A 14,832-nucleotide genomic window follows, 5' to 3' on the forward strand; every position below is an offset into this window, starting at 1 on the left:
CTCAAGACTCCGCTCCAATATAGAAGCATCAAGAAATATGGACCAATAGGCTTTCTACAAACACTTCTATTCAATACCCATTGTTTCTGTTCTGTCTTGTGTTGATACTTTTAATACCCTATTAATATCCCCTCCTGTTCTGTCTTGTGTTAATGCCACATCACCCTTCCCACCTCACTCAAATGTAGATATAAAATCAGAGATACGTTCTAATCAGTTGTGTATTTGTGAAGTCTTTGAAAATGTAATAAGTTTTACGAAACGCGCCCGTGTCGCGTCAGACTAGAAATAAAAATGAATTTTGGAGAAGTGATTTTTGATTTACCTCCAACAGTGAAGCGTAATGTACGAAAGATTGAGAAAATTCGTGTTAGAATTATTAATCTTACTTTTTCGGTCATATTTAATAATATATATATATATATATATATATATATATATATATATATATATATATATATATATATATATATATATATATATATATATATATATATATATATATATATATATATATATATATATATATATATATATATATATATATATATATATATATATATATATATATATATATATATAAATATATATATATATATATTTATATATATATATATATATATATATATATATATATATATATATATATATATATATATATATATATATATATATATATATATATATATATATATATGTCGTACCTAGTAGCCAGAACGCACTTCTCGGCCTAATATGCAAGGCCCGATTTGCCTAATAAGCCAAGTTTTCCCGAAATAATATATTTTCTCAATTTTTTTTCTTATGAAATGATAAAGCTACCCATTTCATTATGTATGAGGTCAATTTTTTTTATTGGAGTTAAAAGTAACGTAGATATATGACCAAACCTAACCAACCCTACCTAACCTAACCTATCTTTATAGGTTAGGTAGCCGAAAAAGTTAGGTTAGGTTAGGTTAGGTAGGTTAGGTTGCCGAAAAACAATTAATTCATGAAAACTTGGCTTATTAGGCAAATCGGGCCTTGCATAGTAGGCTGAGAAGTGCGTTCTGGCTACTAGGTACGACATATATATATATATATATATATATATATATATATATATATATATATATATATATATATATATATATCTTTTTCAGCTACCTAACCCAACCTTACCTATAAAGATAGGTTAGGTTAGGTAGGGTTGGTTAGGTTCGGTCATATATCTACGTTAATTTTAACTCCAATAAAAAAAAATTTACCTCATACATAATGAAATGAGTAGCTCTATCATTTCATAAGAAAAAAATTAGAGAAAATATATTAATTCGTGAAAACTTGGCTTATTAGGCAAATTCGGCCTTGCATAGTAGGCTGAAAAGTGCGTTCTGGCTACTAGGTACGACATATATATATATATATATATATATATATATATATATATATATATATATATATGTCGTACCTAATAGCCAGAACGCACTTCTCAGCCTACTATTCAAGGCCCGATTTGCCTAATAAGCCAAGTTTTCATGAATTAATGTTTTTTCGTCTACCTAACCTACCTAACCTAACCTAACCTAGCTTTTTTTGGCTACCTAACCTAACCTTACCTATAAATATAGGTTAGGTTAGGTTAGGTAGGGTTGGTTAGGTTCGGTCATATATCTACGTTAATTTTAACTCCAATAAAAAAAAATTGACCTCATACATAGAGAAAAGGGTTGCTTTATCATTTCATAAGAAAAAAATTATAGTAAATATATTAATTCAGGAAAACTTGGCTTATTAGGCAAATCGGGCCTTGAATAGTAGGCTGAGAAGTGAGTTCTGGCTACTAGGTACGACATATATATATATATATATATATATATATATATATATGTCGTACCTAATAGCCAGAACGCACTTCTCAGCCAACTATGCATGTCCCAATTTGCCTAATAAGCCAAGTTTTCATGAATTAATGTTTTTTCGACTACCTAACCTACCTAACCTAACCTAACCTAACTTTTTCTGCTACCTAACCTAACCTAACCGATAGAGATAGGTTAAGTTAGGTTAGGGAGGGTTGGTTAGGTTCGGTCATATATCTACGTTCATTTTAACTCCAATAAAAAAAAATTGACCTCATACATAATGAAATGGGTAGCTTTATCATTTCATAAGAAAAAAATTAGAAAAAATATATTAATTCAGGAAAACTTGGCTTATTAGGCAAATCGGGCCTTGCATAGTAGGCTGAGAAGTGGGTTCTGGCTATTAGGTACGACATATATATATATATATATACATATATATATACATATAAATATATATATATATATATATATATATATATATATATATATATATATATATATATATATATATATATATATATATATATATATATATATATATATATATATATATATATATATATATATATATATATGTGTATATCACGAAAATAAACACGTGATTAAGAATGTGACCATGTCAGACCACGGAGGAAAAATGAAACAGGAAATTTCCTTAAGTACTTTCGTATATTAAATACATCTTCAGAAGGTCATTTTACAGATCGAGTGATGGGTATAAATAGGCAGGAAGGAGTGGTGAAGTAAGGTGAGGTACAATACTTGGACAACGCAGAAGGCCCATTGGCCCATCAGATGCACCCAATTGGCACATCCGATGTAGCACAATGGCCCATCTGATACAGCAGACATACAAGCATAATATATAGGTAATTATAACATAAAGAAGTAAATATATACAATAAATTAGTGAGACAAATGTTTTTCAATGATTCTACTTAAATCGCCCTTTAGCTGATCTATTAGAAATGGATCTAAGTTATATAGACCACTGCTAATATTCAAATTACTTTCTTTGGTGATCTGTATCAAAGCAGATTCAATTATGTTTCTGTTATATAACAAAGCAGCATTCAAAGCAGATTCAATTATGTTTCTGTTATATAACAGAAACATAATTGAATCTGCTTTGATACAGATCACCAAAGAAAGTAATTTGAATATTAGCAGTGGTCTATATAACTTAGATCCATTTCTAATAGATCAGCTAAAGGGCGATTTAAGTAGAATCATTGAAAAACATTTGTCTCACTAATTTATTGTATATATTTACTTCTTTATGTTATAATTACCTATATATTATGCTTGTATGTCTGCTGTATCAGATGGGCCATTGTGCTACATCGGATGTGCCAATTGGGTGCATCTGATGGGCCAATGGGCCTTCTGCGTTGTCCAAGTATTGTACCTCACCTTACTTCACCACTCCTTCCTGCCTATTTATACCCATCACTCGATCTGTAAAATGACCTTCTGAAGATGTATTTAATATACGAAAGTACTTAAGGAAATTTCCTGTTTCATTTTTCCTCCGTGGTCTGACATGGTCATATATATATATATATATATATATATATATATATATATATATATATATATATATATATATATATATATATATATATATATATATATATATATATATATATATATATATATATATATATATATATATATATATATATATATATATATATATATATATATATATATATGTCGTACCTAGTAGCCAGAACGCACTTCTGGGCCTACTATTCAAGGCCCGATTTGCCTAATAAACCAAGTTTTCCTGAATTAATATATTTTCTCTAATTTTTTTCTTATGAAATGATAAAGCTACCCATTTCATTATGTATGAGGTGTATTTTTTTTATTGGAGTTAAAATTAACGTAGATATATAACCGAACCTAACCAACCCTACCTAACCTAACCTAACCTATCTCTATAGGTTAGGTTAGGTAGCCGAAAAAGTTAGGTTAGGTTAGGTAGGTTAGGTAGTCGAAAAACAATTAATTCATGAAAACTTGGCTTATTAGGCAAATCGGGCCTGGCGTAGTAGGCGGAGAAGTGCGCTCTGGCTACTAGGTATGACATATATATATATATATATATATATATATATATATATATATATATATATATATATATATATATATATATATATATATATATATATATATATATATATATATATATATATATATATATATATATATATATATATATATATATATATATATATATAAATATATATATAAATATATATATATATATATATATATATATATATATATATATTTATATATTTATATATATATATATATATATATATATATATATATATATATATATATATAACATAACTCCACTATGCTGGCTATCACCCCCACACTGTGAAGAGTGCTCCCCTTTATCCGGCGAGTCCACTCCTAAAATGTCCTCACTGCAGTGCACTCGCTGTCAGTTAAAAATCAACCACCATCGAGCTTGCATGTGTCGCTCTCGTCTCCATCATACTATTTCATCTTAATTCTGTTATATCACTTCATAATATCGACCGTCAAGCGACCACCAATGGACGCTGGAGTGCTTGTAGTTATTTAGGAGATCACCCTGGTAAGCGTCTGGTTCTGGGAGAGGGGTTCAGCGTCACCTTTATTTCTGGGGTACGGTTCACACTGTTTAGTTGTCGTGAGTACACACCCGCTCTTGAGCCGCTGTGACTTCCCTGGACAGGAGCAAAATCCAGCTAAGAAATATAATATTTAATACATAAGAACATTCACAATATACATTCGGGAACAGTTATAAAACAATGCAACCTCTTCGGCTGCTGCCAACTGATAACACTCCAATATCGTCTTATGTCTCCAATGTATAACTGTATCAGGCTGCTGCTTAAATTTCAGCCTACAACCTTCTGCTCCCTTCACTGTTTTAGGCTGCAATAACTGGGACATAAAAGATTCACATATTTCCTACTCTACAAAAAGCATCAATCTCTCATCTTGCACTGCGCCTTTCGTGCCAAAACACAATCAAACATCATTGTGTCCAACATCATTGTGTCCCTTAAACATCATTGTGTCCAATAGATCCTTTGTTCCATTACTCGAGGTCCTCTAGAACAATCATCAATCTATGTCCTCAAAATATCACGCAAGGTACTCCTGCAGTTCCTCCAATCAGCTGCACATGAAGTCATCCTTGAATGTCAGTGAAGCTCCTCCACCGGCTTCACACAAGATACGTGTAGCTTCCTACACTCCTTGAAGTTTCACTATGTCACTGGAGTTCCACTCCTCAACTGGAACTCCTGCACCACCTTGCAGTTCAGCTTACACTCCTCCTCCTTTACGAAGTTCTCTCACTAACTTTTCCCACACAAAACTTTGCAGTTCTCCCACACAAACGTTGCAGTTCTCCCACACAAACGTTGCAGTTCTCCCACACAAACGTTGCAGTTCTCCCACACAAACGTTGCAGTTCTCCCACACAAACGTTGCAGTTCTCCCACACAAACGTTGCAGTTCTCCCACACAAACGTTGCAGTTCTCCCACACAAACGTTGCAGTTCTCCCACACAAACGTTGCAGTTCTCCCACACAAACGTTGCAGTTCTCCCACACAAACGTTGCAGTTCTCCCACACAAACCGTAGAATTCGTAGCTCAAGGGCGTTCAACTCCGGCCCTCCAAGATGGCGTCCTCTAAAACGTTCAATAAAGTTTCTTTAAGACTGCCTCACAGCTCTTCTGCTCCTGACTTGAAAACACAGTTTCGCCCAGCAGGCTCCACAACACAAACACCTGCTTGCTTCCTCCCTCTTGAGGAAGCACAACAATTAGAGTTCCACAAAGGCGACCAAACACTCACTTCCAGGCCGCCTCAAATTATCAAAATTACAGAGAAATGGGGCATTAAGTCACCAACAGCTTCCTCACACTTGCAAACAAGCAGCCTTCGCTGCACCACTAACACAGGGACCGATATTCTCCATCCTCCGAGGAAATCAACAAAGTACAACCAACACATCTGACGACTGCTGTAGCTCAAGTGAGGCCACGACGTCCTGCTAGCGTCACTTCATGTCTCCAAAGTATCTACATCTCATTTCATGTCACTTATTTAAGTGATCACCCTCTGCTCATATTTTTAAATTATTCACTGGCGTTTATTATATATTTAATATATACACCTTTCCTCTGACCTTCCAGACAGGTCCGGAAGGCAGAATAACTCTGACTGGGGTAGACTCATTCCACCAGGCTACATTAGGTCATAACAATAATCACTATATGCATGCCTAATTCATGTATCTAGGCATCAACACAAGATAACTGGCCACGTTCCCCATTGGCTAGCGATGCCGTCATCGACGTCTTCACCTGTGGGAATCCAAAATACTGTCGCTAACTTTTCTTGCTCCTCCAAAGTTGTTCAGTGACACACTAATGCCTCCACAATTCTTTTTTGTATCATCTAAAGGTGTTTTACTCCTCTCTGTTTTACTTTACTTTACTCATACTAAAACTTTTATCTTGAATCTCTGTAGGACCGAGTGAGGACTATCTCTCATTATGGAGCAGGGCGCAATTCCTACGGTTCTCTGGGGTTCATAACAAGAGACCGACAGATAAAGACAGAGACAGGCATAAACAGAGAGAGAAAATTTGAGACACACAGAGACAGAGAGACAGAGCGACAGAGAAAATTAATCAAAGATACATAGAGACCGAGATATAGAGCGACAGAGAGAGATAAACACAGGAATAGTGACAAAGACAGACATACAGATAAAGACAGACAGGCACAGACAGACTGACAGTGAAACATACAAAAAGAGACAGAGACAGACAGTGACAGGAAGTCAGAGAGACAATATTGATAGAGATAGTCAAACAGAGAAGCATACAGAGACACTCAGATAGAGATAGTGTCTCGATCTGAGTCATACTCTATCTATCACACTATCTAGAGATAGTGTCTCTCAGATAGATAGATAGATAGATAGATAGAGAGAGAGAGAGAGAGAGAGAGAGAGAGAGAGAGAGAGAGAGAGAGAGAGAGAGAGAGAGAGAGAGAGAGAGAGAGAGAGAGAGAGAGAGAGAGAACACTGTCAGACATTGAAAGAGATAGAGAGAAGGACAAAAACAGAGACTATTGGATGTGATAATTAGAAACCTGATAAGCAGCGTGTCAGAGGGACCCACAGGAATGAAAGGCAACAACGAACCAGCGAGATTTGACCCTGTGAACGATTCCGTCATAAGAAGAATCAACGTCGAAGCCCCCGAGGGAAAGAGCGATCACAGTGTACTGATGTTTGAGTATCTGGCAGAAGTAGGGTTAACGTACTCAAGGAAAGGACCAGAAAACAAATGGCTGGCATTCCGAAAGGCAAACTGCGACGAGATAAAATTCGTTACATATATAAAGTAGGAAGCAGCTCAGAGGAAAGACGGCCCAAGACATGATGGACTACATAACGCAGAAGTGTAAGGAGGCAGCAGACAAGCCTGTCTCATTCCAAAAGGAAAACACTGCAAGTGAGGAACCCATGGATTAATCAGGGATGTAAGCTGGCAAAGCAACTAAGTACAAGGGCGTGCAACAACTGTAGAAATAACAGGACACCAGACAGCAGAGAAAGTTAGCAGAGTGACAGAAATGAATTCATCAGGGTGAGAAGAGACACAAAGTCAGTATTAAAATGACGGGCAAATAAGGCAAATTGCTGCACCGTCACATCAAAAGGAAAACAACAGGGAAAGAACCGGTAATGAAACTGAGGATAGAAGCAAAAGAGTTCACTACTAACGACACGGAAGTGTGCAAGGAACTCAAAAATAAATTCCGGATGGTCTTCATATTAGAGCAAGAAGAAGAAGAAGAAGAAAGAGAATAAGAGAGCGAATATCTAACCAGGTACGACTGCAGGAGTTTGAGATACCAGTGGGGAGGAAAGGAAGCATTTGCTTGAGTTGAACGTGGCATAAGCTATAGGCCCAGATGGAATCTCATCATGGATACTAAATGTAGGAACAGAAGCGCGGTACCAACCACTCCCAATGGTGTATAACAAATCATTAGGAACAGGAGAACTGTCAAAACTTTGGAAGACTGCTAATGTAGTCTTACTAATAATAGGATGAATGTATGAGTAGGAGAAATGTATGAATAAGATAGTAATTAGATTAATATTATAATAAGATAATAATTAGAGGAATATAATAATAAGATAAGAATTTGATGAACGTAAGAATTGGATAAATGTAAGAATAAGGTAAGAACGGGATGTATGTGTAAGAACTTTCACATTCATTGGACCTTTCCTTTACCTTCAATTGTGAAAGTGCTGGTTGAGGCAGACTATGGCAGACAACATGGATGTAAAGGTTGAGGCAGACTATGGCAGACAACATGGATGTAAAGGTTGAGGCAGACTATGGCAGACAACATGGATGTAAAGGTTGAGGCCAGACTATGGCAGACAACATGGATGTAAAGGTTGAGGCCAGACTATGGCAGACAACATGGATGTAAAGGTTGAGGCAGACTATGACAGACAACATGGATGTAAAGGTTGAGGCCAGACTATGGCAGACAACATGGATGTAAAGGTTGAGGCCAGACTATGACAGACAACATGGATGTAAAGGTTGAGGCAGACTATGACAGACAACATGGATGTAAAGGTTGAGGCAGACTATGACAGACAACATGGATGTAAAGGCTGAGGCCAGACTATGGCAGACAACATGGATGTAAAGGTTGAGGCCAGACTATGGCAGACAACATGGATGTAAAGGTTGAGGCCAGACTATGGCAGACAACATGGATGTAAAGGTTGAGGCCAGACTATGACAGACAACATGGATGTAAAGGTTGAGGCCAGACTATGGCAGACAACATGGATGTAAAGGTTGAGGCAGACTATGGCAGACAACATGGATGTAAAGGTTCCAAGATCGTGTCAGACAATTTGGACACATCACTTGCTGTACCAAAAATATTTCTATGAAACAAAGAATATCATCAATTTTATATTTTGATGAGATGAGTTAAAAAAAATAACAAATCGTAATACGATGCAAATTTACTGTTGCCTCAATTATGGCGTCCAGTAAAATATTCATGAGAATATTAAACGTTTTCTGTGTGATCCTCATTATGTTGCTCTCTCATTCTTACTCGTGTATTTACACTTGATAATAATATACACGCATATCAATATATAAGATATTTTCCTGCACATTTATCTTTTATATTCTGGATGGTCTTACGATGGAGATGCAATACTTAACTGTGTATGGTACTGCACCATGCAGGAGAGTCAGTATGGTACTGCACCATGCAGGAGAGTCAGTATGGTACTGCACCATGCAGGAGAGTCAGTGTGGTACTGCACCATGCAGGAGAGTCAGTGTGGTACTGCACCATGCAGGAGAGTCAGTATGGTACTGCACCATGCAGGAAAGTCAGTGTGGTACTGCACCATGCAGGAGAGTCAGTATGGTACTGCACCATGCAGGAGAGTCAGTGTGGTACTGCACCATGCAGGAGAGTCAGTATGGTACTGCACCATGCAGGAGAGTCAGTGTGGTACTGCACCATGCAGGAGAGTAAGTGTGGTACTGCACCATGCAGGAGAGTAAGTGTGGTACTGCACCATGCAGGAGAGTCAGTGTGGTACTGCACCATGCAGGAGAGTCAGTGTGGTACTGCACCATGCAGGAGAGTCAGTATGGTACTGCACCATGCAGGAGAGTCAGTGTGGTACTGCACCATGCAGGAGAGTCAGTATGGTACTGCACCATGCAGGAGAGTCAGTGTGGTACTGCACCATGCAGGAGAGTAAGTGTGGTACTGCACCATGCAGGAGAGTAAGTGTGGTACTGCACCATGCAGGAGAGTAAGTGTGGTACTGCACCATGCAGGAGAGTCAGTGTGGTACTGCACCATGCAGGAGAGTCAGTGTGGTACTGCACCATGCAGGAGAGTCAGTATGGTACTGCACCATGCAGGAGAGTCAGTGTGGTACTGCACCATGCAGGAGAGTCAGTATGGTACTGCACCATGCAGGAGAGTCAGTGTGGTACTGCACCATGCAGGAGAGTAAGTGTGGTACTGCACCATGCAGGAGAGTAAGTGTGGTACTGCACCATGCAGGAGAGTCAGTGTGGTACTGCACCATGCAGGAGAGTCAGTGTGGTACTGCACCATGCAGGAGAGTCAGTATGGTACTGCACCATGCAGGAGAGTCAGTGTGGTACTGCACCATGCAGGAGAGTAAGTGTGGTACTGCACCATGCAGGAGAGTCAGTGTGGTACTGCACCATGCAGGAGAGTCAGTGTGGTACTGCACCATGCAGGAGAGTCAGTATGGTACTGCACCATGCAGGAGAGTCAGTGTGGTACTGCACCATGCAGGAGAGTCAGTATGGTACTGCACCATGCAGGAGAGTCAGTATGGTACTGCACCATGCAGGAGAGTCAGTATGGTACTGCACCATGCAGGAGAGTCAGTGTGGTACTGCACCATGCAGGAGAGTCAGTATGGTACTGCACCATTCAGGAGAGTCAGTGTGGTACTGCACCATGCAGGAGAGTCAGTATGGTACTGCACCATGCAGGAGAGTCAGTGTGGTACTGCACGATGATGAAGAGTCTGTGTGCATACGAGGAGTCACAATAACTTGGCTGAAATATGTCATTTATATTAGAACTATTAGACGCAGGAGCTCTGTTGGCTATCCTCCTGTCTCCTGGGTCGCTAAAACCCTGACACCTTACCTTGGCACTTTCCCCTGCCCACCTTCGTCACTCTCAGGACTTCATAGAAAGACTGCGCCTTCAGCCCTCCTGTAAGATGCTTAGTCTTGATGTCGACTCTCTGTTCACTAATGTTCCGCTCGATGACGTTCTCTCTTTCCTTAAACAAAAGGCGACTGAGGGCCTCCTTCCTCTCCCGCTTCCCACTGACGTTTTCCTCGAACTCATTAGACTCTGTGTTGACTCTAACTCTTTCTCTTTCAACTGAAATTATTACACTCAAACTTTCGGTGTCGCTATGGGTTCCCCTCTCTCCCCTGTTCTTGCTAATTTCTACATGGAATACTTCAAAACTGTTTTTCTTCCTTCTGTTGATACTCGTCCCTCTCTCTGGCTTCGCTATGTTGATGACATTTTTTGCTCTATGTCCTCATGACCTTAGTCTTTTCTAGCCCTTCCTCTTCTCTCTTAACAATCTGGCTCCTTCTATCCATTTCAAAGTTGAGTGGGAATCTAATTCCCTCCTTCCTTTTCTTGACGTTCACGTTCACAGCTCTGTGTCCGGGTTCTCTTTCTCTGTCTACCGTAAACCCCATGCATGGTGGCATGTACATTCACTTCTTTTCCTACCATCCTTCTTCTGTTAAGAAAAGTGTCTTCGTCTCTCTCTTCCTCCGCGCTCTACCCATCAGCGACCCTCAGTTTCTTGAATCTGAATTTGCCTTTATCTACAAAATCATTCTCTCGCCTTGGTTACCCTTTGCTTTTCATCAACTGTGCCTACTCTCAAGCTACACGCAATTTCTTTCATCCTAAACCTGCCTACAATACTAATTGCACTGTGCTCTGCCTTCCCTTCATATCTGAACTCAAAACTTTTACCAATACCTTTCGACAAACTAACACACTTCGTAGCAATCAAGTTCACACTGCTCCTTTTCCTTCTAATGCCGCTGGTGTCTACTCTATTTCCAGTTCGTCTTGTCCTCTCCAATACTTTGGTAAACCTGGCCGTACACTTAACGACAGACTTAAAGAACACAAAAGAAGTTTTAAATCTGCAGACAAACAATGCTCTCTTCTGTTAGGAATCCTAATCATCCTATTGATTGGTTTTCCTCTAAAATAAGTTTTCCTGCCTCTACTCTACACAGCTGACTCACTTGACCTAGCTCACTTGACCTAGCTCACTTGACCTAGCTCACTAGACCTAGCTCACTTGACTTAGCTCACAGACCTAGCTCACTTGACCTAGCTCACTAGACCTATCTCACTTGACCTAGCTCACTAGACCTAGCTCACTTGACCTAGCTCACTAGACCTAGCTCACTTGACCTAGCTCACTAGACCTAGCTCACTTGACCTAGCTCACTTGACCTAGCTCACTAGACCTATCTCACTTGACCTAGCTCACTTGACCTAGCTCACTAGACCTAGCTCACTTGACCTTGCTCACTTGACCTAGCTCACTTGACATAACTCACTTGACCTAGCTCACTTGACTTAGCTCACAGACCTAGCTCACTTGACCTAGCTCACTAGACCTATCTCACTTGACCTAGCTCACTAGACCTATCTCACTTGACCTAGCTCACTAGACCTATCTCACTTGACCTAGCTCACTAGACCTATCTCACTTGACCTAGCTCACTAGACCTAGCTCACTTGACCTAGCTCACTAGACCTAGCTCACTTGACCTAGCTCACTTGACCTAGCTCACTAGACCTATCTCACTTGACCTAGCTCACTTGACCTAGCTCACTAGACCTAGCTCACTTGACCTTGCTCACTTGACCTAGCTCACTTGACATAACTCACTTGACCTAGCTCACTTGACTTAGCTCACAGACCTAGCTCACTTGACCTAGCTCACTAGACCTATCTCACTTGACCTAGCTCACTAGACCTAGCTCACTTGACCTAGCTCACTAGACCTAGTTCACTTGACCTGGCTCACTTGACCTAGCTCACTTGACTTAGCTTACTTGACCTGGCTCACTTGACCTGCCTCACATGACCTAGCTCACTTGACATAGGTCACTTGACCTAGCTCTCGAGCTCACTAGGCCTAGCTCTCTAAGCCTGGCTCAACAGACCTAGCTCACTTAACCTGACTCACTTGACCTAGCTCACTTGGCCTTGCTCACTAGTCCTGGTTCACTTTGCCTGACTCACTAAATCTGGCTCAGTTCAACTAGCTCACTTGACTTTCATCACTAGACCTAGCTCACTAGACCTGGCTCACTTGACTTAGCTCACTACGCCTGGCTCAACTGACCTGGCTCACTTAACCTGACTCACTTGACCTAGCTCACTAGACCTGGCTCATTTGACCTTGCTCACTACACCTGGTTCACTTGGCCAGGCTCGCTTGGCCTGGCTCACTAGACCAGGCTCACTTGACCTGACTCACTAGACCTGGCTCACTTGACCTCGCTTACATGGCCTGACTTACTCTTTCTGCAGGGATATTCCCGCGTGGGCCCTAAGCCTCTGAATGGCCCACTAGGTGTTACTTGTTTCTTGTTTTACTTGGAGGAGTATGAGTATATATAACTCCAATGTTCGCTTCAGTAAGATTATGTCCAGTGTGTTTAACAAATTCTTCTGCTCTGTTGGATCTAAGCTTAAATCTAAGTTGGTTTGTAACTGTGCACTGTGTTAGATAATGTTCCAGTGGTCTGTCGGGCATTTCTCCACAGTGCTGACATTTCCTCTAATCTTCTGGAACCTGTAAGCCTGTTTCTCATGCACATCGGTATTCAAGCCTGACGCGATGTAAGTGTATCTCGGTCGTTCTACTGCTCCCATTCATCAAAATAAGTGTTTTGCAGTTGGTTGAATTTTTGTACCAACCCTCAGATCCTAATGTTGCAACTGCTGTGTTGAGTCACTGTACATCTTCTGCATTGCTCTATTTCTATTTACTTTCTTAATATGTGACAGACTTTGTGGTATGTAAATGTCTACATTTCTTCTTTTATTCATGTTTCATTGAATATACTTCATATTCTGTATTGATTATTTTCTTATTTAGGGCTTCTAAGGGAGGGAGCCGGTCGGCCGAGCGGACAGTACGCTGGACTTGTGATCCTGTGGTCCTGGGTTCGATCCCAGGCGCCGGCGAGAAACATTGGGCTGAGTTTCTTTCACCCTATGCCCCTGTTACCTAGCAGTAAAATAGGTACCTGGGTGTTAGTCAGCTGTCACGGGCTGCTTCCTGGGGGTGGAGGCCTGGTCGAGGACCGGGCCGCGGGGACACTAAAAAGCCCCGAAATCATCTCAAGATAACCTCAAGATAACTTCTATCCTTCTGACTAGTGCTCTTGCATCTTGGTTTAATTGGAATCGAAGTTTTACAAATGACATCTTTGAACGAGGTGAAGAAAAATAAATAATTAACTGTAGAATGTATTACACTTACTATAAATTTACACAACGTTACGAACTTACATGGTTTATTCTCAAGTGATGGGACAGTACAGGGCATATTGGATTTATACCAATATGGAGGTCAGGTACATACATATATAACTTAGGTGAAGAGTAAGGCATAAAGGGGGGAAGAGTAAAGCATAAAAATGTATTTCTCCTTTTAGTTGCAGGTTTTGCAGCTTCGTCTGCAATGTCATTACCTATTATTCCCACATGACTTGGCACCCAGTTGATAAATACCCGACGGCCTTGACGTTTGAGTGTTTGCATTAATGATATGACATTTGTGATCAGATGGATGCTGTCCTGTATGTATTCTTGTTCCAACATTTTAGTGACAGTTCTCGAATCTGTATGTATGATAACATGTTGTCGGTGTTCAGCAAGAGCATGTTCCGAAGCCTTTTTAATGACTAGCATCTCTGTTTGTAATGTTGAACACCCATTTGAGAGTCTCCATCTAACTACATAATTTCCTGCCTTAACTGCAGCTCCAGTTTTTCGTCCCTGCTGGTCTACTGATCCATCTGTGACGTATGTGAAGCTGTCAGATGCCAAGTTTGCTCCTATATGTGTCTGTGCAATATTACGTAGCAGATGAGGAATAGTCTCGTTCTTTTTTCCTTCATTAGTCTTAATCATAATGTCTGCTGGCAGCGATTACCAAAAGGCTTGCATAACGAGGTCTCTATGTATTTCCTCGACATCCCTCTCAGTGACTGTATTTGTTATATCGAATGTATTGATGTTGCTTATTGCACATTGGGTCCA

The 14,832-nt window shown here is 39.7% G+C and overlaps 2 protein-coding genes across 2 annotated transcripts; both read left to right on the forward strand.

The window, feature by feature from the left end:
* Positions 1–9,204: 9,204 nt before the first annotated feature.
* Positions 9,205–9,711, forward strand: LOC138366666 (zinc finger protein 543-like). Its single transcript, XM_069327895.1, has one exon. It carries the CDS (start codon positions 9,205–9,207, stop codon positions 9,709–9,711), a length of 507 nt encoding a protein of 168 aa, XP_069183996.1.
* A 73-nt stretch (positions 9,712–9,784) lies between these two features.
* Positions 9,785–10,513, forward strand: LOC138366668 (zinc finger protein 543-like). Its single transcript, XM_069327904.1, has one exon. The coding sequence runs from the start codon at positions 9,785–9,787 to the stop codon at positions 10,511–10,513; it is 729 nt and encodes a 242-aa protein (XP_069184005.1).
* The last annotated feature ends 4,319 nt before the right edge of the window (positions 10,514–14,832 follow it).

The sequence above is a fragment of the Procambarus clarkii genome, chromosome 2, assembly GCF_040958095.1.
Source record: "Procambarus clarkii isolate CNS0578487 chromosome 2, FALCON_Pclarkii_2.0, whole genome shotgun sequence".
NCBI classification, from domain to species: domain Eukaryota; kingdom Metazoa; phylum Arthropoda; class Malacostraca; order Decapoda; family Cambaridae; genus Procambarus; species Procambarus clarkii.